The sequence below is a fragment of the Podarcis erhardii genome (genome assembly GCF_964252035.2).
Source record: "Podarcis erhardii genome assembly, chromosome: 4".
In the NCBI taxonomy this organism is placed as follows: Eukaryota; Metazoa; Chordata; class Lepidosauria; order Squamata; family Lacertidae; genus Podarcis; species Podarcis erhardii.
The window spans coordinates 3,233,303-3,255,442 of record NC_138508.1 but is presented as its reverse complement, the minus strand read 5'-3'; the positions used below and the strand labels follow the sequence as shown (position 1 = coordinate 3,255,442).

General features: G+C 43.6%; 2 protein-coding genes and 1 pseudogene across 3 annotated transcripts in view; 2 read left to right on the top strand and 1 right to left on the bottom strand.

The window, feature by feature from the left end:
- The window catches only part of LOC309340600 (zinc finger and SCAN domain-containing protein 12-like), a gene marked incomplete at its 3' end in the record, with an annotated part of 98,844 nt that extends 82,957 nt beyond the window's left edge, over positions 1–15,887 (top strand). The window contains exons 2-5 of the mRNA XM_081859485.1: positions 9,248–9,740; positions 9,941–10,022; positions 12,494–12,652; positions 15,880–15,887. Of these exons, the coding sequence (XP_081715611.1) occupies positions 9,339–9,740; positions 9,941–10,022; positions 12,494–12,652; positions 15,880–15,887 (651 nt within the window). The 5' untranslated portion in view covers positions 9,248–9,338. The remainder of the gene's footprint in view (positions 1–9,247; positions 9,741–9,940; positions 10,023–12,493; positions 12,653–15,879) is intronic.
- Positions 1–22,140, top strand: part of LOC309340939 (uncharacterized protein) — a 178,406-nt gene that overhangs the window by 142,307 nt on the left and 13,959 nt on the right. The gene's annotated exons all lie outside the window — the stretch shown is intronic.
- LOC309341107 (tigger transposable element-derived protein 1 pseudogene) lies at positions 3,117–9,047 on the bottom strand (annotated as a pseudogene). The gene is made up of 2 exons (XR_014161668.1): positions 8,802–9,047; positions 3,117–5,233 (listed from the first exon to the last, which is right to left on the bottom strand). The product of XR_014161668.1 is annotated as a tigger transposable element-derived protein 1 pseudogene (transcript).

Genomic DNA, 22,140 nt, shown 5'->3' with positions numbered 1-22,140 from the left:
TGACTATTGGCTGGTGCTGGTGCTTGAGGATGATGAAAGGTACTTAACAAAAAAAGTTTGGTTTACAAAAAATTCCCTAAAGCCATGTTTCTAGGGCTAGGCGAGCCATTGTCCTGGTCCCACTCATCTTATGGTGGACTACAAAGCTCTTAACAGCTTCTGATCAGATTGCCTTCCCCCATGTATTCCCAACTCAACTGCTTTGAGAAAACTGGCACAGTTACCGGTTCCACATAAAACACCTGAATTTGTGAGAAATCAAAATTTTAGTGTGGCGACACAGGTAGACTTTGGAACTCCCTGCCTGCACTTCTTTTTTATCCCGCTTTTCTTTTTGGTGCCTGCAAAAATAAATACATGTTTGTATAGGCAAGCCCATCCAGATATTTAGAATGTGGACATGTATTTTAATCTGATTCTCAGCAAACGGTGCATTTGTAATTATTTCTAAATATTTTAAATAGTTGTGTGTGTAACTTCTTTTACTGATGCAAAAAGGTCTGTATGTGTGGGGGGTGTGTGTGTGTGAAACTGGGCACCCCCTGGCCTTGCTATGTCTCTGGAGCTGGAGCTGCAGAATTGGTCCTTTTCTCTGCAAGCTGCTCCTCCACTTTCCGGCCAAGGGAGGGAGATGCTCAGAGTCCAGCCAAGAGCCTCACCCCACAAAGGGATATCTGGGCATGGGCGGAGCCGGGGGGGCAGATCTCCCCCTAAATCCATAAGAAATAATAAGAATCTGAGGTTCTGCCAAGCGAGAGAGGCTGAGCAGATTGGACTCGGCTTGGCAAGGGTTAAAGGGAACTGAGCTGCCTTCCTAGAGAGGACAGGAAGCAAGGGGGGCAGGTCCTCCAGAGCCAAGGCCCCTCCCTCCCCAGTCCTTTCCTGCAAGGAAGGGGGGTGTTACTTTGTGTCTCTGCTGCAAGGGCTGCCTCGCTCTCCCCTCCCGGGATCTGGGAAGTCTCCTCTCTCTCTGGGATCTGGTGGGGGTCCCAGGGCTGCAGCAGGGGAGGATTCCTGGGGGGCCTGATCTGCTCATGTGGGGGGGGGACCCCAAGTCAGGGAGGAGGACGGGGTCCTGCCAGGGAGGGGCCAGGGCTGCCACGCTCCCCTTCCTGCAGATCAGAGGATCCCAAACTCGTTTGCCCCCTCCCCCCCCCCGCTTCAGAAAAAATCTCCCTTCTTTACACAAAGGAATCCCTTAACTCTCTGTGACATCGCTCAGCCTCATTGCACAACCGAGGAAACATGTGCAAATGGTTTCCCAAAGCTGGACAAGGAGGTGTACTAGCCCCCCCCCTAAAAAAAAAACCATGGGGAGGAAATAAGGAACGGTGGGAAAGAATGGCCAGGAATAAAGAGAGGGATCCCATTCCAGAGTCTGGCTGCTGCATTGCAAACCAGTTTCCCAGTGTCTCCCAGGGCAGCCCCCCACGGAGGCCACTGCAGCCATCCCCTCGCACCCAGAGCAGGGCATCCCAGGACCACATCCTCTCTCTCCCAAAGGGATTGCTGGTGGCAAAGCAGCCGAGCCAGAAATGGGCGCTGCTCCTCACCGAGCCTCCAGGGACCTGGGCATCAATGGCTGTGTGTGTGTGTGAAGCTATCTGATAGAATAACCATAATAAATTGCTGACCTAAATTCCAAAGGAGATGTCTTTGGCCCCGCTCACTTGGCCCTCAAGGGGTTGTCCAGATACATTCCTGGCCCTCAGAAAAAAAGGGACCCCACACCGGAGTCTGTCTTGAGAGTGACAGAATCCAAGTGGAAGAAAAGGAGATAGAAGCAGGGGAGTGGGGGTGGGGGGAGAGCAACTCCTGAGGACCCCCGGGTGAGGACCCCCACTAGAGCCTAGCGCTTTTGTGTCTGTCTTGCAAGGGCTGCCTCGCTGTCCCCTGCTGGGATCTGGTGAGTCTCCTCTCCACTCATTTGGCCTTCCACTCCCCATTTGGGGGGTGGGGGGAGGAGAGAACGACACCAAGGCAGGATAGAGCAGGAATATGACTTCCCATGATCTGGACTCTAGACTTCAGTGGATGCTGCCTAGAATAGCGCTAGCTTTCTTCTTCTTTTGCATTCATCACAGGTGGGGACAAGCAAGCGATTCCAGCTGTTTTCACCAGATTTAGCTGGCTCCCCCCCCCCCATTTTTCATTCTGCAGTACTAAGTGGGAGAAACTGCAAGAAGTTCAGAACTCTGCATAGATTAAGATAAGAGCCAGAAGCTGCAGACTCTGCTTGGAGACCTTGCCCAGCTTGTCTTTAAAACCCCGAAATCCCTCCATGATGGCTTTCTTGTCAACTTTTGCATTGCTAGGCAATGCTTCTGTTATTTTGCACAGTTCTTCTCTGTAGTTACCGGTACTTGTAGACTACATTCCCTTTCTCCTGTGGGGAAGGAATGGGGTCTGTGATGCAGACCCCCCAAGTGTCCCTATTTCACAGGGACAGTCCTGGATTTTGCAACACATCACAGCACTGAATAAAACAATCCGGAAATGGGTTTCACATGTAAGTCAGACCAAGCCCAGAGAATAAAACATCACCATAAGCAGAGAACATGGACTCAGCGCATCTGGTCTTAAAGGAGCCTGAGAATTTTATTCACTGACTGGCTCCTCTTAGATTTCACCCACTTCCTTCCAGATCACAAAAATGGCACATTTAACACATGTACAAAATTTCAAAAGCAGAATATAAATATAGACACCCTGTTTCATTCCTTTATGCTGCTCTGCCTTTCACAAAACCTGTGTCCTCGGCCCAGGCAAATACTTGGCAGTCAGGGCATACCGAAACATCAGAGAACATCTCCAGCCATGGATGTTCTCACTGCAACTTTGAGAAAGTTGGTGGATTAACATTTTTCCTGTGAGGATTTATATCACTATTGTTGGTGCTGGTAGCCTCTTCTGCCTCATTGTCTGGTTTCCTAACAATTTCGGCATTGCTGCTAAAAAAAAATCTACAGTGGTGCCCCGCAAGACGAAATTAATTCGTTCCGGAATTTTTGTCGTCTAGCGAATTTTTCGTCTTGCGAAGCACGAAATCCCATAGGAATGCATTGAAAATCAATTAATGCGTTCCTATGGTCAAAAAAAGTCCAAACAAAGCCAAATTTGGTACAACAACAGTTTATTAACTGCTCTTTAAAGTCACACATACTGTAAAGAGCAGTTCAAAAATTGAAGGGAAAATAAATTAACTTTATAAACATGACAGAAAAACATTTAAAAATCAACAAAGTGTACAGTACATTTTCTAAGACTCTGGGGGACCACTCGAAGAAGGCTCCTCTTCCACTCTTTGCTTCTTGGTCAAGAACCTGTCCATAGTCTGCTGCTTTATCCGCCTTTTCAGCAGCTCCCTGAAAGACGACATGACCCTTGTATCATAAAAGTTCCCAGCGTCATGTGCCACGTGCTTCTCATGGTGGTGTAGATCTGCAAAAGTCTGCACCTCCTTCCACTTCTGGCAAATGTCCCTCAGTCTTTCGGAGGACAGCCGTTCCTCAGTTGCTTCCTCCTCTTCCAGTGAGGCCTGCTCCTGCGCAGCCTCTGCCTGCAGTTCGACCAGCTCCACGGTGGTCAGCTCGTCGTCGTGCCCCTCCACCAGCTCACAGACGTCCTCCTCCGTGACCTCCAGGCCCATGGTCCTCCCCAAGGCAACAATGTCCTGCACCACTGTTGACTCTGGTGCATCAGAGTCACTTGGTGCCACACAGTCCGGCCACAGGCTCCGTCAACCGCAATTCAAATTTCTCTGGCTGATCCCGTTCCAGGCCGTGGTGATTATCTTCAAGCAGGTGACGATGTCGAAGTGGTCCTTCCAGAATTCCCGCAGGGTGATGGTGGTGCAATCAGTCACCTCGAAGCATCGCCTGAAAAGCTCCTTGGTGTAGAGTTTTTTGAAATTGGCGATGACCTGCTGATCCATCGGCTGGAGCAGTGGCGTGGTGTTAGGCGGCAGGAACATGATGTTGATGAAGCTGAACTCCTCCAACAAGTCCACCTCAAGGCCTTTAGGATGGGCAGGAGCATTGTCCATCAGAAGCAAAGCCTTCAGCGGCAGGTCGTTGTCCAGCAGGTACTGCTTGACAGCAGGGCCAAAAGCAAGATTGACCCAGTCCACAAACAGCACACGTGTGACCCAAGCCTTGCTGTTGGATCGCCACATGACACTCAGCCGCTCCTTGTCGATCTTGTGTCTCTTGAAGGCCCGTGGGTTCTCCGAGTGGTACACCAGCAGGGGCTTGATCTTCAGGTCGCCGCTTGCGTTGGCACAGAAGAGCAGGGTCAGGCGGTCCTTCATGGGCTTGTGGCCAGGCAGCCTGGACTCCTCCTGAGTGATGAAAGTCCTTTTGGGCATCCTCTTCCAAAACAGCCCGGTCTCGTCGCAGTTGAAGACCTGCTGCGGAACGTAGCCCTCCGTCGTCACAACCTCCAGGAACTCCGCTGCAAAGTCTTCAGCCGCAGGAACATCAGAACTGGCAGCCTCTCCATGCCTGACCACGCTGTGGATGCCAGATCTTGTCTTGAACCGGTCAAACCAACCTCTGCTAGCCTTGAAGACTTCTGGCTCGGCTGAGGTTCCTGGCTGTTCCCGGATGAGGTCAGCGTGCAAGGCCTTGGCCTTCTCACAAATGACGGCCTCAGACACTGTGTCCCCTGCACGCTGCTTCTCTTCTATCCAGATGAGCAGCAACTTCTCGACCTCCTCCAGGACAGCTGGGCGGTTCTTCACGATCCTGGTGACTCCCTTGGCTGCATCAGTCACCATGATCTTCTCCCTCATCTTCAGGATGGTCCCGATGGTCGATGGATTCCTGCCGTACTCCCTGGCGAGGTCCGTCACACGCATTCCGCCGTCGTGCTTCCGGATGATCTCCTTCTTCATTTCCAGCGTCACCTTCTCCTTCTTCCTCTCGCCGGCCACCGCAGCAGCAGTCTTCTTGGGTCCCATGGCAGCACAGCTCCTACCTTCGTAAACTCAGAAACAGAAAAAAAAATCAGTGATGTGCTTCAAACCCAAAAAATACAAAAGCAGCCAGCCACCCACCACACAGAAATTAAAACCCAGAACCAAGGCCTTGAATCCCAAGCACCCCAACCCCAAATCCAAAATCCAAAAACCCCCCAAAAAAGTTTTAAAAGTTTAGCTTACCAAATGGATGAAAGAGAAGTTCTGGAAAAGCTTCAACAATCAACCACCGAAGTCCTCAGAAACCTCAAATGGCTGCAAAATAAGTTTAGGAAAAGCTTCAAAAATCACCAATGTCTTCAAAAACCTCAACTGCTCCCACAGACACGCACCAACCCACCCACAACACAGAAATTGCAAACCCCTCCCCAACTGCTCCCCCAGCCCCTCCCCAACTGCTGCAAACCCCTCCCCAACTGCTTCCCCACCCAGACAAAAAAAAATTTCAAAAAATAACAACATGGCCAGCACTCAGAAATTCAAACTCAGAAAAAAAAATTTGAAAAAAAACAACCTGGCCCAATGGTCACAGAAAATCATAAAAATTCCCCAAAAAAGGCCCACATGGTCCCAGATTTCTGCAGAAACCTCCCCAACTGTTCCCCTAGCCAGCCAGCACTCAGAAATTCAAACTCAGAAAAATTTTCAAAAAAAAAACAACCTGGCCCAATGGTCACAGAAAATCATAAAAATTCCCCAAAAAAGGCCCACATGGTCCCAGATTTCTGCAGAAACCTCCCCAACTGTTCCCCTAGCCAGCCAGCACTCAGAAATTCAAACTCAGAAAAAAAAAATTGAAAAAAAACAACCTGGCCCAATGGTCACAGAAAATCATAAAAATTCCCCAAAAAACCCCACATGGTCCCAGATTTCTGCAGAAACCTCCCCAACTGTTCCCCTAGCCAGCCAGCACTCAGAAATTCAAACTCAGAAAAATTTTCAAAAATAAAACAACCTGGCCCAATGGTCACAGAAAATCATAAAAATTCCCCAAAAACCCCACATGGTCCCAGATTTCTGCAGAAACCTCCCTAACTGTTCCCCTAGCCAGCCAGCACTCAGAAATTCAAACTCAGAAAAAAAAAATTTTGAAAAAAAACAACCTGGCCCAATGGTCACAGAAAATCATAAAAATTCCCCAAAAAACCCCACATGGTCCCAGATTTCTGCAGAAACCTCCCCAACTGTTCCCCTAGCCAGCCAGCACTCAGAAATTCAAACTCAGAAAAAAAAATTTGAAAAAAAACAACCTGGCCCAATGGTCACAGAAAATCATAAAAATTCCCCAAAAAAGGCCCACATGGTCCCAGATTTCTGCAGAAACCTCCCCAACTGTTCCCCTAGCCAGCCAGCACTCAGAAATTCAAACTCAGAAAAATTTTCAAAAAAAAAAAACAACCTGGCCCAATGGTCACAGAAAATCATAAAAATTCCCCCAAAAAGGCCCACATGGTCCCAGATTTCTGCAGAAACCTCCCCAACTGTTCCCCTAGCCAGCCAGCACTCAGAAATTCAAACTCAGAAAAAAAAAATTGAAAAAAAACAACCTGGCCCAATGGTCACAGAAAATCATAAAAATTCCCCAAAAAACCCCACATGGTCCCAGATTTCTGCAGAAACCTCCCCAACTGTTCCCCTAGCCAGCCAGCACTCAGAAATTCAAACTCAAAAAAATTTGGTCACAGAAAATCATAAAAATTCCCAAAAAAGGCCCACAAGCCCCCAGATTATCGCAAACCCCTTCCCAACACCAAGTCCTTGAATCCCAAACACCCCAACCCAAAATCCAAAACCCCCCAAAAAAGTTTTAAAAGTTTAACTTACCAAATGGATCAAAACAAAATAAAAAAATTCCTTCCAGTAGCACCTTAAAGACCAACTGAGTTAGTTCTAGGTATGAGCTTTCGTGTGCATGCACACTTCTTCAGATACACTGAAACAGAAGTCACCGGACCTTTCTATATAGTGAGAAGGTGGGGAGGGGTATTACTCAGAAGGGTGGTGGGAATGGGTGATTGGCAGATAGCTGCGATGAGCCTGTTGACGACTCTTAACGACTGCAATAGGTCTAACAGGAAAAAGCAAGGGGTGAGAAGGTGAAAAATGGCTTTGTCATGTATAATGAGATAAGAATCCAATGTCTTTGTTCAAACCAGGTCTCTCTATAGTTTTAAGTTTGGTGATAAGTTGCAATTCAGCAGCTTCTCTTTCCAGTCTATTTCTGAAATTCCTTTGTAATAGAACAGCTACTTTGAGATCTTGTATAGAATGTCCTGGGAGATTGAAGTGTTCTCCTACTGGTTTTTCTGTCTTGTGGTTCCTGATGTCGGATTTATGTCCGTTTATTCTTTGGCGTAAGGTCTGGCCTGTTTGTCCAATATAGAGAGCTGAAGGACACTGTTGGCATTTTATGGCATACACAATGTTAGACGATGAGCAATTAAATAGTCCCGAGATGGTATGTGTGATGTTGTTGGGGCCAGTAATGGTGTTGTCCGGGTGTATGTGGCAGCAAAGTTGGCATCTGGGTTTATTGCAGGCTCTGGTGCCAGTGTCCGTGTTAGGTCTGGTTGTAGTATTATTGTGGGTTAGGAGTTGTTTAAGACTGGGTGGCTGTCTGTAGGCAATGAAAGGTCTTCCTCCCAGAGCTTGAGAAAGAGAACTGTCATTGTCCAGGAGAGGTTGTAGATCTCTGATGATGCGTTGTACTGTTTTAACTTGGGAGCTGTATGTGATGACTAGAGGTGTTCTGTTATTTTCTTTTTTGGGTCTGTCTTGCAGCAAGTTCTCTCTGGGTATCAGTCTGGCTGAGAGAACTGAGAGAACCCAGAGAGAACTTGCTGCAAGACAGACCCAAAAAAGAAAATAACAGAACACCTCTAGTCATCACATACAGCTCCCAAGTTAAAACAGTACAACGCATCATCAGAGATCTACAACCTCTCCTGGACAATGACAGTTCTCTTTCTCAAGCTCTGGGAGGAAGACCTTTCATTGCCTACAGACAGCCACCCAGTCTTAAACAACTCCTAACCCACAATAATACTACAACCAGACCTAACACGGACACTGGCACCAGAGCCTGCAATAAACCCAGATGCCAACTTTGCTGCCACATACACCCGGACAACACCATTACTGGCCCCAACAACATCACACATACCATCTCGGGACTATTTAATTGCTCATCGTCTAACATTGTGTATGCCATAAAATGCCAACAGTGTCCTTCAGCTCTCTATATTGGACAAACAGGCCAGACCTTACGCCAAAGAATAAACGGACATAAATCCGACATCAGGAACCACAAGACAGAAAAACCAGTAGGAGAACACTTCAATCTCCCAGGACATTCTATACAAGATCTCAAAGTAGCTGTTCTATTACAAAGGAATTTCAGAAATAGACTGGAAAGAGAAGCTGCTGAATTGCAACTTATCACCAAACTTAAAACTATAGAGAGACCTGGTTTGAACAAAGACATTGGATTCTTATCTCATTATACATGACAAAGCCATTTTTCACCTTCTCACCCCTTGCTTTTTCCTGTTAGACCTATTGCAGTCGTTAAGAGTCGTCAACAGGCTCATCGCAGCTATCTGCCAATCACCCATTCCCACCACCCTTCTGAGTAATACCCCTCCCCACCTTCTCACTATATAGAAAGGTCCGGTGACTTCTGTTTCAGTGTATCTGAAGAAGTGTGCATGCACACGAAAGCTCATACCTAGAACTAACTCAGTTGGTCTTTAAGGTGCTACTGGAAGGAATTTTTTTATTTTGTTTTGACCATGGCAGACCAACACGGCTACCTATCTGTTACCAAATGGATGAAAGAGAAGTTCTGGAAAAGTTCTGGAAAAGTTTTGGAAAATCTTCAAAAGTGAGCAAAGTCTGAGAAAAGGCTACCAAACCACGTGCTAACAGTTGCTCCTCGAAGTCAAGTCGCAACTGCAGCTGCTCAAGCTAAGCACCCTTGGTTTTAACGGTTTTTACACAAAGGAAACAAAGTCGCGAGACGTTTTCGTTTTGCGAAGCAAGCCCATAGGGGAATTCGTCTTGCGAGGCAAATCGCGGGCGAAAAAACCTTTCGTCTAGCAAGTTTTTTGTCTTGCGAGGCATTCGTCTTGCGGGGCACTACTGTAAAATGTTTTTCCCCCATACTGTATTTATTAACAAAGGGATTTTGCAGGATTCTTGGGTGCTCAGTAGAGAGAGAAGAGGGTGTGTAAACTTTACACAACTTTATACACTGTATTTGCTTTGTAGGATTTGCAAGAGCTTTGCGCTAAGACAGACAGAACTTTGCAGAAGACCAAAGGGTTCCTTCCGATCTCTCAGAGGCTTCCTGAGAGCACAGATGGATGAGCAAGACTCAGCTGGCCCTGGAGCAGGAAGAGGCCATGCCAGCCAAACTGGTAGCAGTGGGGGGTTATGGGAAAACTCTGTGCAGAAGATCCTGGGTGAGGAGGACACCCTCCGCTCAGAGGTGCAGAGCCAGCAGTTGAGGCAGTTCTGCTGCCAGGAGGCCAAAGGACCCCGAGAGGTTTGCAGCCGACTCTACCACCTTGACCGTCAGTGGCTGAAGCCAGAAAGGCACACGAAGGCTGAGATGCTGGACCTGGTGATCTTGGAGCAGTTCCTGGCTGTCCTTCCCCCGGAGATGGAGAGCTGGGTGAGGGACTGTGGAGCGGAGACCAGTTCGCAGGCGGTGGCCCTGGCCGAAGGTTTCCTCCTGAGTCAGGCAGAGGAGAGAAAGCAGGTGAGAGAGACTTTCCTCTGGATACTCCCAAGGGGCTCCAAACAGGCCGGAGAACATCCCATAATGGTCTCCTAATGGCGCATCCTTTTTCTGGGAAGGCATCCATGGAATGAGATCTCACACCCTTCAAGTCTTTGTCATTCTCTTTGTAATATTTCTCACCATTCTTTCTCTGTTTTGAATCCTTGTTGGTCTTTCAGGAAAATGATCATTTTGCAGAAATGGACCTGGATTCCTGTGAGACAGAGAGGCCTCTGTTGGACATCAGAAAGCGGCATCAGGGTAAGGAGGGAGGAGTTTTTTCTCTCTCCATTTGGTCATATTCCTTTGGCTTTGAACAGGATGGATTTGAATCAAATCATTTGTTTTTACAGAAAATCTCATTCTTGAAGGTAGAATCTTAATATTTACAGCCAGATGAAGGTTTCATTTTTAGAATAATAAATTTTCGGAGTGGTTTTTACAGTTTTATCAAAGATTACTGATTTGGTTGGAAATACATAGATAATTATGGAATTATTGTCAGGATCCCTAAGATAGCTGTTTGTATTTGGACAACCTTTCTGCTGTACTTTATTGGAAGGAGAAAAATAAATAAATAATCATTTCCTTAATAACAATTTAAATATTTTATTTAACTAAAACAATAACATTACAGCATATGTATCCATGTTTTTAAACTGGCGTACAGTAGTTAGAGATTTTATTGTTTGGACAGTGCCAGTTGAGCCCTGGGAAGAAGGGCCTAGAACCCGTGAACTCTTATTAGTTGACTGGCAAGCACTTCAAGGTCCCAAGACTTGTGGAGTATTCTGGTCTCAAGGTTGCACTTTCATTTTTACTGCTTCACACTTAGCTACTTCAGCAGATCTATTCTACTCTAAACAATCTGTTCATTGAACTTCTTGGAAATTAGCATTTAAGAGTAAAGGGTTGATTCTGTGTATATAAATTTGAAAAGGGAGAATGGGATTAAGGTTTTCTCCTCAACTCTGTATGTTTATTTTTTATAGCATTTTTCCTGTGAAGAAAAGGAATGATTTTTGCGGACACAAATTCACTCTTTTAAGAACTGCAAAAACAAACATCTGTGATAATATCTTCATGTTAGAAAAACTGCCCCAAATATTCTTACGGAAACCTCTGGAATTGCATGACATTGTGAGTGGATTAATGGAATTCATTTACCAAAAAATTTAGACATTGTATATAAAGGTTCATGCTACATAATTAAAAACAAATCCTTATTTCCTTATGAATAGCCTTTGAACTATAATGTTACTTAAATAGAAAACTATTTAAATTTTTAAAAATCCAAATTAAATTTTAAAAAACCCTGTTTATTTTATATATTTTTTAACCATTGCTTTTCTAATCTACCATGGTTTTGAAACTCATCTGTGGGTTCATTTCATCTTTTGTTGGGGGAGATAGTGGGACCAAGAGCCCAGAGGTGGGGAGATATATTTTTCACAACTAACATCTGAAATGCACCCAAACATCCAAATGCACTCAGCAGGCCAGACTTTCTCAAAGGCCCCTGTGTAGTTTGAGATGCACTGATTCACCTGTGAGACAAGAAGGCACTCTGGGCCTCCCCCTTACCTTTTTCCTCTTGCAGGTGACACAGGGATACTGGCTAGACCTCTTCATCCATCTCTGAATGGGGACAGAATGGAAGCAGCGGCTGTGGAACCAGATCAGGTCAGGGGAAGCAGCCTTGTGGGGACAGAGGCCAAGGGGTGGAAGAATGTCCTAGCTCAAGGAGTGGTGATGAACAACAGTGCTGTCTCATAGGAGAACATCTCCCTTTTTCTTTTAGGGTCCAGTGTGCTTTGAAGATGTTGCTGTTTGTTTCACCGACGAAGAGTGGGAGTTGCTGGATCCTGACCAGAGAGCGCTGCATAAGGACGTCATGGAGGAGAATCGTGGGATCGTGGCCTCTGTTGGTAAGGCCCATGTGGGATCATAATATCTGTTTTTAAATTCAAAACAGCTCTCTATGATGAACCTCATATATTTTCACAGAATTCAACAGTGCCCCTTACAACACCTGGGATTTTAATATTCCCACCATTAACCTTGAACAGTAAATTACTGTTTTTTCTGTGGATGTTCTTCCTCTGGTTGCAGCTTCTTAAACAAGTATCGTTCTGGTCTGAACTACCCAGACCCTTTTGCCTGTAAACTTCAGAGTCATTAGGGAAGTTGAAGTAGCTTCTGTCTAAAGTAGGCTTTCTATTTTTGTTTTTCCTTCTATAAGCATTTGGTTGACAAAAAAGAAGACTGACAAATCTGGAAATGTCAGATTGTTCTGTGTTTATGTATTTTTCTTTGTGTGTTTTTGTATTCCTTTCTATGCACAATAATAAAAGAATAGTAAAAATAGTATGTATATATAAAAAAGAACAGTAACAAAAATGCAAAACAGAAAGAAATTTAGAAAACCATTAGAAGGGGTTGAAGGAAGTCTAAGGCTGTCAAAGCCAATGATTTATTATGTGGTATTGGAGCTGTAATGTTGGGGAATATGTGCAACTAATATGTGCAATTAATAAAAATAATATATATATATTAAATTATATATCACAGGTTCCCCTAAGGATGTCAGTTGAACCCCGTGAATAAATGCACCCAACCCCTTAGTAAAACCATCCATCTAAACCACTTGCGTTATGCCTCTATTACCAATGTTAACAACTATTCCTCATTAATTTCTCCCTGAGAATCTAATCCATTTCTCTTCATTGCAGATGGTGAACGACTGGAAATCAAGAACAAGGGTGACCATGACAAAATGGAGAAGCCGTATCAATATCTTGAATGTGGAAAAAGTTCCCATTCTACTTCCCATCAAAGAAATGCCATTAGGAAGAAACCATATCAGTGCTTGGAATGTGAAAAGAGCTTCAGTACAAGCTCCTCTCTGAGCTCCCATCAGAGAATTCATACAAGAGAGAAACCCTATCAGTGCGTGGAATGTGGAAAGAGCTTCCGTAAGACCCACCACCTCACATCCCATCAAAGAATTCATACAGGAGAGAAACCTTATCAGTGTGTGGAATGTGGAAAGAGCTTCAGAAAGAGCTCACATCTCACTGCCCATCAAAGATTTCATACAGGGGAGAAACCCTATCAGTGTGTGGAATGTGGAAAGAGCTTCAGTCAGAGTGCCCATCTCACTTCCCATCAAAGAATTCATACAGGGGAGAAACCCTATCACTGTGTGGAATGTGGAAAGAGCTTCAGTAAGAGCTCTCATCTCTCTTCTCATCAAAGAATTCATACAGGAGAGAAACCATTTCAGTGTGTGGAATGTGGAAAGAGCTTCTGTCGGAGCACCGATCTCACTTCCCATCAAAGAATTCATACAGGGGAGAAACCCTATCAGTGCTTGGAATGTGGAAAGAGCTTCAGTATGAGCTCCCACCTCAGTTCCCATCAAAAAATTCATACAGGAGAGAAACCATATAATTGCTTGGAATGTGGAAAGAGCTTCTGTCGGAGCACCGATCTCACTTCCCATGTAAGAATTCATACAGGGGAGAAACCATACGATTGCTTGGAATGTGGAAAGAGCTTCCGTTGGAGCAGTGATCACACTTTCCATCAAAGAATTCACACTGGGGAGAAACCCTATATATGCTTAGAATGTGGAAAGAGCTTTATTCAGAGTGCCCATCTCACTTCCCATCAAAGAAGTCATACAGGGGAGAAGCCATATCAGTGCTTGGAATGTAGAAAAAGCTTCAGTACGAGTTCCCTTCTTACTTCCCATCAAAGAATTCATACAGGGGAGAAACCCTATACATGCTTAGAATGTGGAAAGCGCTTCCGTCGGAGCACCGATCTCACTTACCATCAAAGAAGTCATACAGGGGAAAATCCCTATCAGTGCTTGGAATGTGAAAAGAGCTTCAGTACGAGCTCGCTTCTCAGTTCCCATCAAAGAATTCATACAGGGGAGAAACACTATCAGTGCATGGAATGTGGTAAGAGCTTCAATACAAGCTCCTATCTCACCTTCCATCAGAGAATTCATACAGGAGAGAAACCCTATCAGTGTGTAGAATGCGGAAATAGCTTCAGTATGAGCTCCTATCTCACTTCCCATCAAAAGATTCATACAGGGGAGAAACCCTATCAGTGTGCAGAATGTGGAAAGAGCTTCAGCTATAGCTCCCATCTCACTTCCCACCAAAGAATTCATACAGGGGAGAAACCTTATCAGTGCATGGAATGTGGAAAAAGCTTCAGTACGAGCTCCTATCTCACTTTCCACAAAAGAATTCATACAGGGGAGAAACCGTATCAGTGCATGGAATGTGGAAAGAGCTTCAGTACGAGCTCCTATCTTACTTTCCATCATAGAATTCATACAGGAGAGAAACCTTATCAGTGCAGGGAATGTGGAAAGAGCTTCAGTAAGAGCTCCCATCTCACTTCCCACCAAAGAATTCATATGAAGGGCAGAAAAACCCTTCATAATACTGCTTTAGTCGCCAGCCAGATATTCACCTCTTTAACCTGGTCTTTGGCTGATTGACATCTAATGCCTTTTTAAAATGTGTGGAGGGAGAGTGTAAGGTGTTTTTTGTGTATGTGTATTTTGGTTTTATTATATTGTGTTTTTATGTTGTAACCACCCTAAGACCTGTGGATGTCGGCTATCGGAGCCAACTCCTAGAGGCCATGGGGTCTTTGCCCCCTCCCATTATAAAGTATTTTAGGGGGCAGGACTTCTGGTTCCGGTCTGCCTTAATTTTTTTTTTATTTTTTTATATAAATTTTTATTGGGTTTTCACATTTTTTAAAGACAGACACACACAAATACAACAAAGACAAAACAGATATCATCTCAACACCTTATTTTTCTTAACCTTGTTCCCCGGACTCCCCCCCACCCCCTCTTCATACATCCCTATTTTCCTAGTTCACTCAGCAAATTCTAATTTCTTCTTCTTAACCCATAGTTGATATTTTTAAATATATCTCTTCATAATTAATCCCATTTCTCTCATCCCCAGCTCTTATAAACATTTGGATTCTTTCCTAAGGACGGCCTAAATTCCCTTCCACCGATTTCCCATTTTTAAATATAGACCCTTTTCACCCAACCCAAAATTTATCATCATTCTTACCCTTCTGCTTCCCCCTCCCCCCTTCCCAGGTTCTGGTCCCTTTTCAAATAAAAGTCAGCCATAGTTTTTAGCCCGGATTCCTCACGTCTGAGGCTTTTAAGTCACTTTCAGTTCCTCTCCGTCGGTTTTGTTGGAAATCTCTTGTATCAGTCATCAAATCTCGAAGCAATCCATTCTCCATCACTCCAATTTTTCTTCCCACATGGATACTTGGTAACAGCTGCTGCCAAAAATCAACCAGTCTTTCATAATCGACAGGGAGGCCCCAATCATATTTCTTGTGTCCTTCAAGTTCCTGTGTTCCAGATACTTCAGGGGCCCCCTCCTTCATCCTTAACATCTTTTGCAGTGTTGTAATCCAGATAGTCCAAGAATCTTTTCCCTTGCGTTCCACCATTGTAGGCTTCTTGTTGGTATTTTCCGATTGATCTTTCTCCTCTCCTTGCTCTCTTTCCTCCGATTCTTGAGATGTCATTTCTATTTCGGCTGCAGATTCCTTTCCTGTCAAGTCCTTCGTGCATTCAGCAGAGTTGCTTGTTCCTGAAGTCAAGGTCATTAATTGTTTGCTCATACTCAGACTCTGCTCTTGCAATATTCCCACAAGATAGAACATCCTGTTTATCTCTGCCTGTAGTTTTCCTTCTGCGGCCATTGTAGTAGCTTTGGAATCCCCCTAGAGGGATTCTGGTTACTTTGTAAACTTTTTCCAACAGTCCAAGCCTTTTTTATTTCTTTCTATCGAGTCTCCAACCACTTAGTATCAATTTAACTTTTAGTTCAGAGAGATATCAGTTTACAAGTTTTCAATCTATCCATTTGACAGCTCTTTTGACAACTTGTTCTTCTTCACCAGACTCATGCACGGAACTCTCCCTGGTCGGGGGGGGGAGGAGATTTCACAAGGAATTTCTCCTCACTCTCCAGCACAGCACTTCTTCTTTTGTTAAATCGTGGAAGAAGTTTCTTTTAGATGTATAAATGTATCTTTTCCGCCTTAGTTCTTTAAACTTTGCTTAAGAATTGTCTGTAATTAGGGGGGGGTGCGGACTCCCTTTTAGCACACCCTCCGGTCGTCTCGAATTCAGGGAAAAATTTTTTAAATCCAAATTCCGTTTACTCACGGGTTAGTTCTTTCAGTCCATATTTCCAGGGAGAAAGTCAGCGCTCTCCGGTCGTGGCTCGCGGCTCCGCTCCACCGAGGTGTCGATCGACTCTCAGCGCCACACTACCCTCCGTACCCTTTTTCAAGGGTCGGGGGGGTGCTTAAGGCGCCCACCGAGTCTTCCCGTCCGCAGGCTTCAGCGCCTGTGGTTTTTAAGGGTCCCCGCGTCGCCGGCGCGGCAAGACCCGTCCTCCGTGGAGCCGATTCCCTCCGCAGCTCGGAGGGAATCCGCCATTTCCAGATCGCGCTAACCCGGAAGTGGTTCCGGTCTGCCTTAATGCCACTCCCACTATAGCAGTTATCGTTAGCAAAGAATAAACATAGATGATTTTCCTTGCAAGCTCCCCCCAGGACCCGGGGGGAGTTAGCTTCACTCACAGATCATCTTGGTACCTGGCTCTTGCTCCGGCATGGAATCCGAGCTGCAGGGAGGCGCTGAGTGCGATAGCACTTTGCTTATCTGTAACCCTCCTACGCAGCCATTAAGAAGCAGAGGGAGTCCTGTTTACTAGAATGAATTTAGAACTAATATACAGACATGTGCTGTAAAAGATGGGAAAATATCATAAACTGCTAAATTGAAAAATTGTCCAGTAGCACTTTAGAGACCAACTATGTTTGTTCTGGGTATAAGCTTTCGTGTACATGCACACTTCTTCAGATACACTGAAACAGAAGTCACCAGACCCTTAAACTGAAACAGCTACAAAGCCATAATGATTCAAACTGGAAAGAAGACTTCCTTTGATGTAAAATATGGTATGTGAGGGGGAGGGAGCCTTTACCCTTTCTTTATATATATCATGTTTGCTACATAAATGATTCAGCAAACCCCCCTTGAATGCAAACAACCTGATAAAAGGCAAGAGAAGAATGGGATTATACTTACAAAGTACAACAGAAAATAGAGCAGTGTGAGAAAATTGAAATGAATTTAAAACATTGAATTTCCACTGTATTGCAATGGGATGACCTGGATTTTGATCTTTGAAGATTGGCCAAGGCTTGGCAGGACGCCAAATCATAATTGAGAGAGTTGGACGAGAAGCAGTAGGTGGAGTCTTGCTAGAGATTTGGCAGGGCGCCAAATTACTCTCTAGACTCAAACAATAATAACAAAAAGATGGCGTTTGACACAGTTGAAATTACAGGTTCATTCTCTGGGAATAAAGAAAAAGAGCGGAAGTAGCGATGCTGTGCAGGACATGATGGAGAAGAGGAAGGATGAAGAAACATGGATAAAATAAAACATCACACACAGGAAATATAGGGGATACAGAATTCCTCTTGCAGAAATAAAATTTAACAAATGTTAATACGAATGGAAGTCAAAAACTTTGAAGCTGCTGATAAGGGATTAAGATCAAGACAGAATATAATTGAATTACTTAAGATTTCAGAAGCAGGATGAAATTAAATTATCTCACCTTGAAATCTACCATGCAGGAGGCCACACAAAATGTATAATTTGCTTTATAATTGATATATATTTGAATTGTAATTGTAATTTGAGATTGATAAAATGCTGTTTACATCAGTTTTTTTTTTACAAAAACAAAATAAAATTTTAGGGGGCCACTCCCCTGTTGATAGGCATTGCCATTCAAATGGTGTGCCTGCATCACATCCTGTGATTGATTATGCGAGGTGGGGCTTACCTGCCCCCCCCCCAATATTTTATTCAGGTTAGCAGTCCTGGTATAGGATGGTATACAAATTAAATAAATACATAAATAATATTAGATCATCTTGGTCATCTTCCTTTGTACATGTTCCAGCTTGTCAATATCCTTGTTTATTCTCATTTTTAAAATTTATGTGCCCTTCATCTGAAGATTTCACAGTGGTTCACATCATAAATATACAGGTTGAAAGCATGGGTTTCTCAAAAACAAATTAAGCCAGAGAAGTCTCTCTTTTAGGGATGGAGTTACAAACTTTGTTGATTAGGTGACTAGAGAATTTGGGCATAATATGCAAGAAGCACATGTAGCAAGAAAACAGAAAAGCCTTGATGAACAAACAACTGGGGATGGACTTTATATCATCAGACAAAACTAAAAAAAGAGGTGCAGTAATTTATGCAAAGAATAAATATAACCCCTCTGACTTCCCGCCTTTCCTGTACACGCGCCTCTTGCCGAACACCAATAGATAATGCCGCCTTGGTCAGCTCATCCTTGGATCTTGGTCAGGGTCCCCTGGAGAGCTCATCCTTAACGTCCAAATTTAAGCCTGCCCTAAAGAGAGCCTGCATGGGTTCGGACTACAAATCCCAGTCCAGCTTGTGCACCAGCATTGCGAACTGTGACCAATAGCTGCAGTCAGGGATCCCTGCTTGAGGGTCAGTAGCTCCTGCTGTGTGACATCCCCCTGAATTTCACTGGTAAACATTGCGTCCATCACCTCATAACATTTCCCCAAGTCCTGGAGGGCATCGTTTCCCACCGCTATTAGGTGTGTCACCCATTCCCGGGCTGCCCCTTCTAAATGGGAAACTCTGAGCGCCACCCTCTCCTCATCATTAGCAAATTCCTCCTTTGTAAGTCCAGGCATATTTAATCTCAGTCTTAAAGGCAAGGTATTCTTGAGGGTTCCCACCAAAATTGCTCACCAGAGATGGTACTTTTCTCCCCACCGGAGCTGCTCTGATTTGCTGGTCCTGCACTCCGCTCTCCTCCAGCCTCACTGAGAACTCAGCGACGTGCGCTTCCAGCTCCACGTTCCTCTGCCTCAGGGTTGCTACGTTGCACGCCACCTCTTCCCCAGCACTTCTGCCTGTAACCCCTCTGCCCGCTGCTCATTGCTCCTCCAAACTCCCAGTATCCTCTTGATCCATCGTACCACTCTCCACTGCTACACGTGAGCAACCGCAATGACTACCGGATTGTTGTCAGATGTGGGTGGTGGTTGCTCGTGAGTAACCAGGTGGGATTCCGACCTGTCTTTTACAGGTTTTAGTGGTGCAAACTATTTACAGTGCAGAAACACAAAGTTCATGTCCATCTTAGTCACTTGCAGAATCCGGGAGTGGCCCCTTCTGGCTTCTCCCCCAGCATAAGAACTTCGGTACCCCAAGCCTCTGCCTCCTGGGCTGGGCGACGGAAGGGGCGTGCGTCCCTCCTGGTCAGCCTGGCTATGTGAGGCGCTGGGGCTCTCAGCAGCATCCTCAACCCCTTTTCTGTCAGCCTGGCTAGATGAGGCGCTGGGGCTTTCCGCAGCATCCTCAACCCCTTTCCCCACTTGGCTGGTCCCTTCTCTCTCTCCTTCACTGGAGGTGTGGCTTTCCCCACCGCTGGAGAGGAGGAGCTGCTCCTCAGGATCTTGGGAGGCACTCTGTATCCCAACTTCTCCCCTGCCTCCCTCCCCTGTTCTGACGGCAGTCCCCTGACACCAACTAACTTTGCAAAAAAAAACCAACAGAAAAAATCCTGAAAGACTATTTTGAATTAAATTTGAATCAAGGGACAGAAAATAATATGGTCTGGGATACAAGTAAAGCTGTGGTGATAGCTTTCTTTATTCAGCAAAGTGCATATCAAAAAAAGGTTAGAGAAGGTAAAAAGAAATTTTGAAAGAATTGATTAGAAATGAAAAAGAATTGATAAAAACCCCCTGAAAAGATTCAATAAAACGGAATGTAAAAACGTTACAAACACAATTCTCAATGTTAGTGAACCAAGAAATTGAATGGAAGATTAACATGCTAAGGTAGAAAAACTTTGAATTTGCAAATAAACCAGGGAAACTACTTGCCTGGCAATTAAAAAAAGAAACAGGGACAGACTGTAATAAATAAATTGAGAATAGAAGGCAAAATAGTAGATAACCCGAAGGATATTAGAAGGCAATTTGTAAAATATTATACAGAGCAATATCAAGCTGGTAAAGAAAATAAAGATATAATTGAAGAATATTTAAAGCAGAGTAAGTTACCAAAAATTCTGAAGGAGAAAATTATTTGAATGCACCAATAACAAAACAAGAGGTGCAACAAGGAGTTAACCATTTAAAATTAGGTAAATCGCCAGAGCCAGATGGTCTATCAGCCAAATATTAGGAAAAAAACTACAAGACTTTCTGATACAACCATTGAAAGATGTAATGAATAAAATATTGAACACAAGGGAAAATTCCAGATTCATGGAAAGAGGCATACATAAAATTACTTCCAAACAAGACACAGATTTGCTTTCAGTAAAAAATAGGCCTATTTCTCTGCTCAACAATGATTATAAATTATTTGCTAATATTATGGTGAATTGTTGTTAAAAAAGTTAATTCATCAGGATCAAGCTGGCTTTCCTCCTGGCTGACAGATGAAGGACAACATAAGGAATATAATTAATAGAATAGAATATCTGGAGGTCAGGAATTAAAAGCAGGCTGCTCTGATGTTTGTGGATGCAGAGAAGGATTTTGACAATGTGTCGTGGAAAAAATCTATGGAAATAGTGAATTTTGGAGAAACATTTTAAGAGGAATTGATGCAATTTATACAGATCAGCAGGAAATGCTGATAGTGAATAATGTAGCATCAGAAAAGTGTAAAATTACAAAAGAGACAGGACAGGGTTGCCCCTTGTTGCCATTATTGTTTATTTTAGTATTAGAGACCCTGGTGAGGAACATAAGATTTAATGAAGAAATAAAAGGTATAACAGTTGGATGCAAAGTGTATAAATTGAGAGCATTTGCAGACGACCTTGTAATAACAGTGGAAAAACTGTTGGTAAGTATACCAAGGGTATTAGATAAAATATTTGAGTTTGGACAGGTAGCAGGATTCAAGTTAAATAAAAATAAAACAAAAGTACTGGTGAAAAATATGACAGAACAAAATAAAAATAAACTACAACTAGCAACACAATTGACAATTAAAAATGGTGAAGTATCTGGGGGTATGGTTAACTGCTAAGAATATAAACATTTTAAAGGATAATTATGTAACAACGTGGAATGAGACAAAGAAAATGTGGAGATCTGGGGAAAGATGAATCTATCACTCTGGGAAATAATTTCAGTTATGAAAATGAATGTATTGCCAAGAATGTTGTTTATATTTCATTTTTTTAAAAATTATTCAAAATTATAACAAGACATATTATCCAAAAACATATCATCCTTGTTTCCCCCCATTTTTCCTTCCCCCCCACCCCCCCGACTTCCCCAGTTCCAGTCTTTGGTTTCTCTAAGAATGCTGTTTTCTGCATGTTACAAAGTTGTATAGATCATCAAACTATTTAGCTGATTCTTATCAATAAAAGGTTTGGGAATGTTTATTCAAAACCTGCCAAAGAGTCCAGTTCGCTTTGTTGCGTCTTCAGATACTTTGTAAACGGTTCCCATTCATCCTTAAAGTCACAGTTATCCTTGTCCCGTAGCTTGTATGTCAATTTTGCCAATTCTGCATAGTCCGTCAATTTTTGTTGCCATGATTCTTTAGTTGGGATTTCTTCAGTCTTCCATCCTTGTGCTACCAGAACTCTTGTGGCCGTTGGTGCATACATGAAGATGTTTTTCAACTTTTTTGGCAGGTCTTTCCCTACAATACCCAACAAAAATGCCTCGTGTTTTTGAACATTTTCTTCCATTCATTATAAATCATTTCCCAAACTTTTTTAATTACCTTACAACAATGTTGTTTATATTTCAAACAATACCCATGGTCAGCAGAGAGGGACACTTCAAACAATGGCAAAAATATATTTCCAAATTTATCTGGCAGGGCAAGAAACAAAGGATTAAATATAAACTATTAACAGATACCAAAGAAAGAGGTGGCTTCTCTCTGCTGGATTTGAAATTATATTATGAGGCATCATGTCTCTGCTGGCTACGGGAGTGGATAATGTTAAAAAATACAGACAACTTAGACCTTGAGGGTCATGGTAATAGATTTGGTTGGCATGCACATTTATGGTATAAGAAGACCAAAGTGCAAAAAGATTTTTGAATCATTTGATAAGAAAAGCAATTTATGGAGTATGGGAAAAATATAAAAACCTGTTAGAACAGAAAACACCATGGTGGCTTTCATCAGTGAAAGCTATATCTCTAAAAAAGACTAATGTGAAATGTGAATGGGCAACCTATA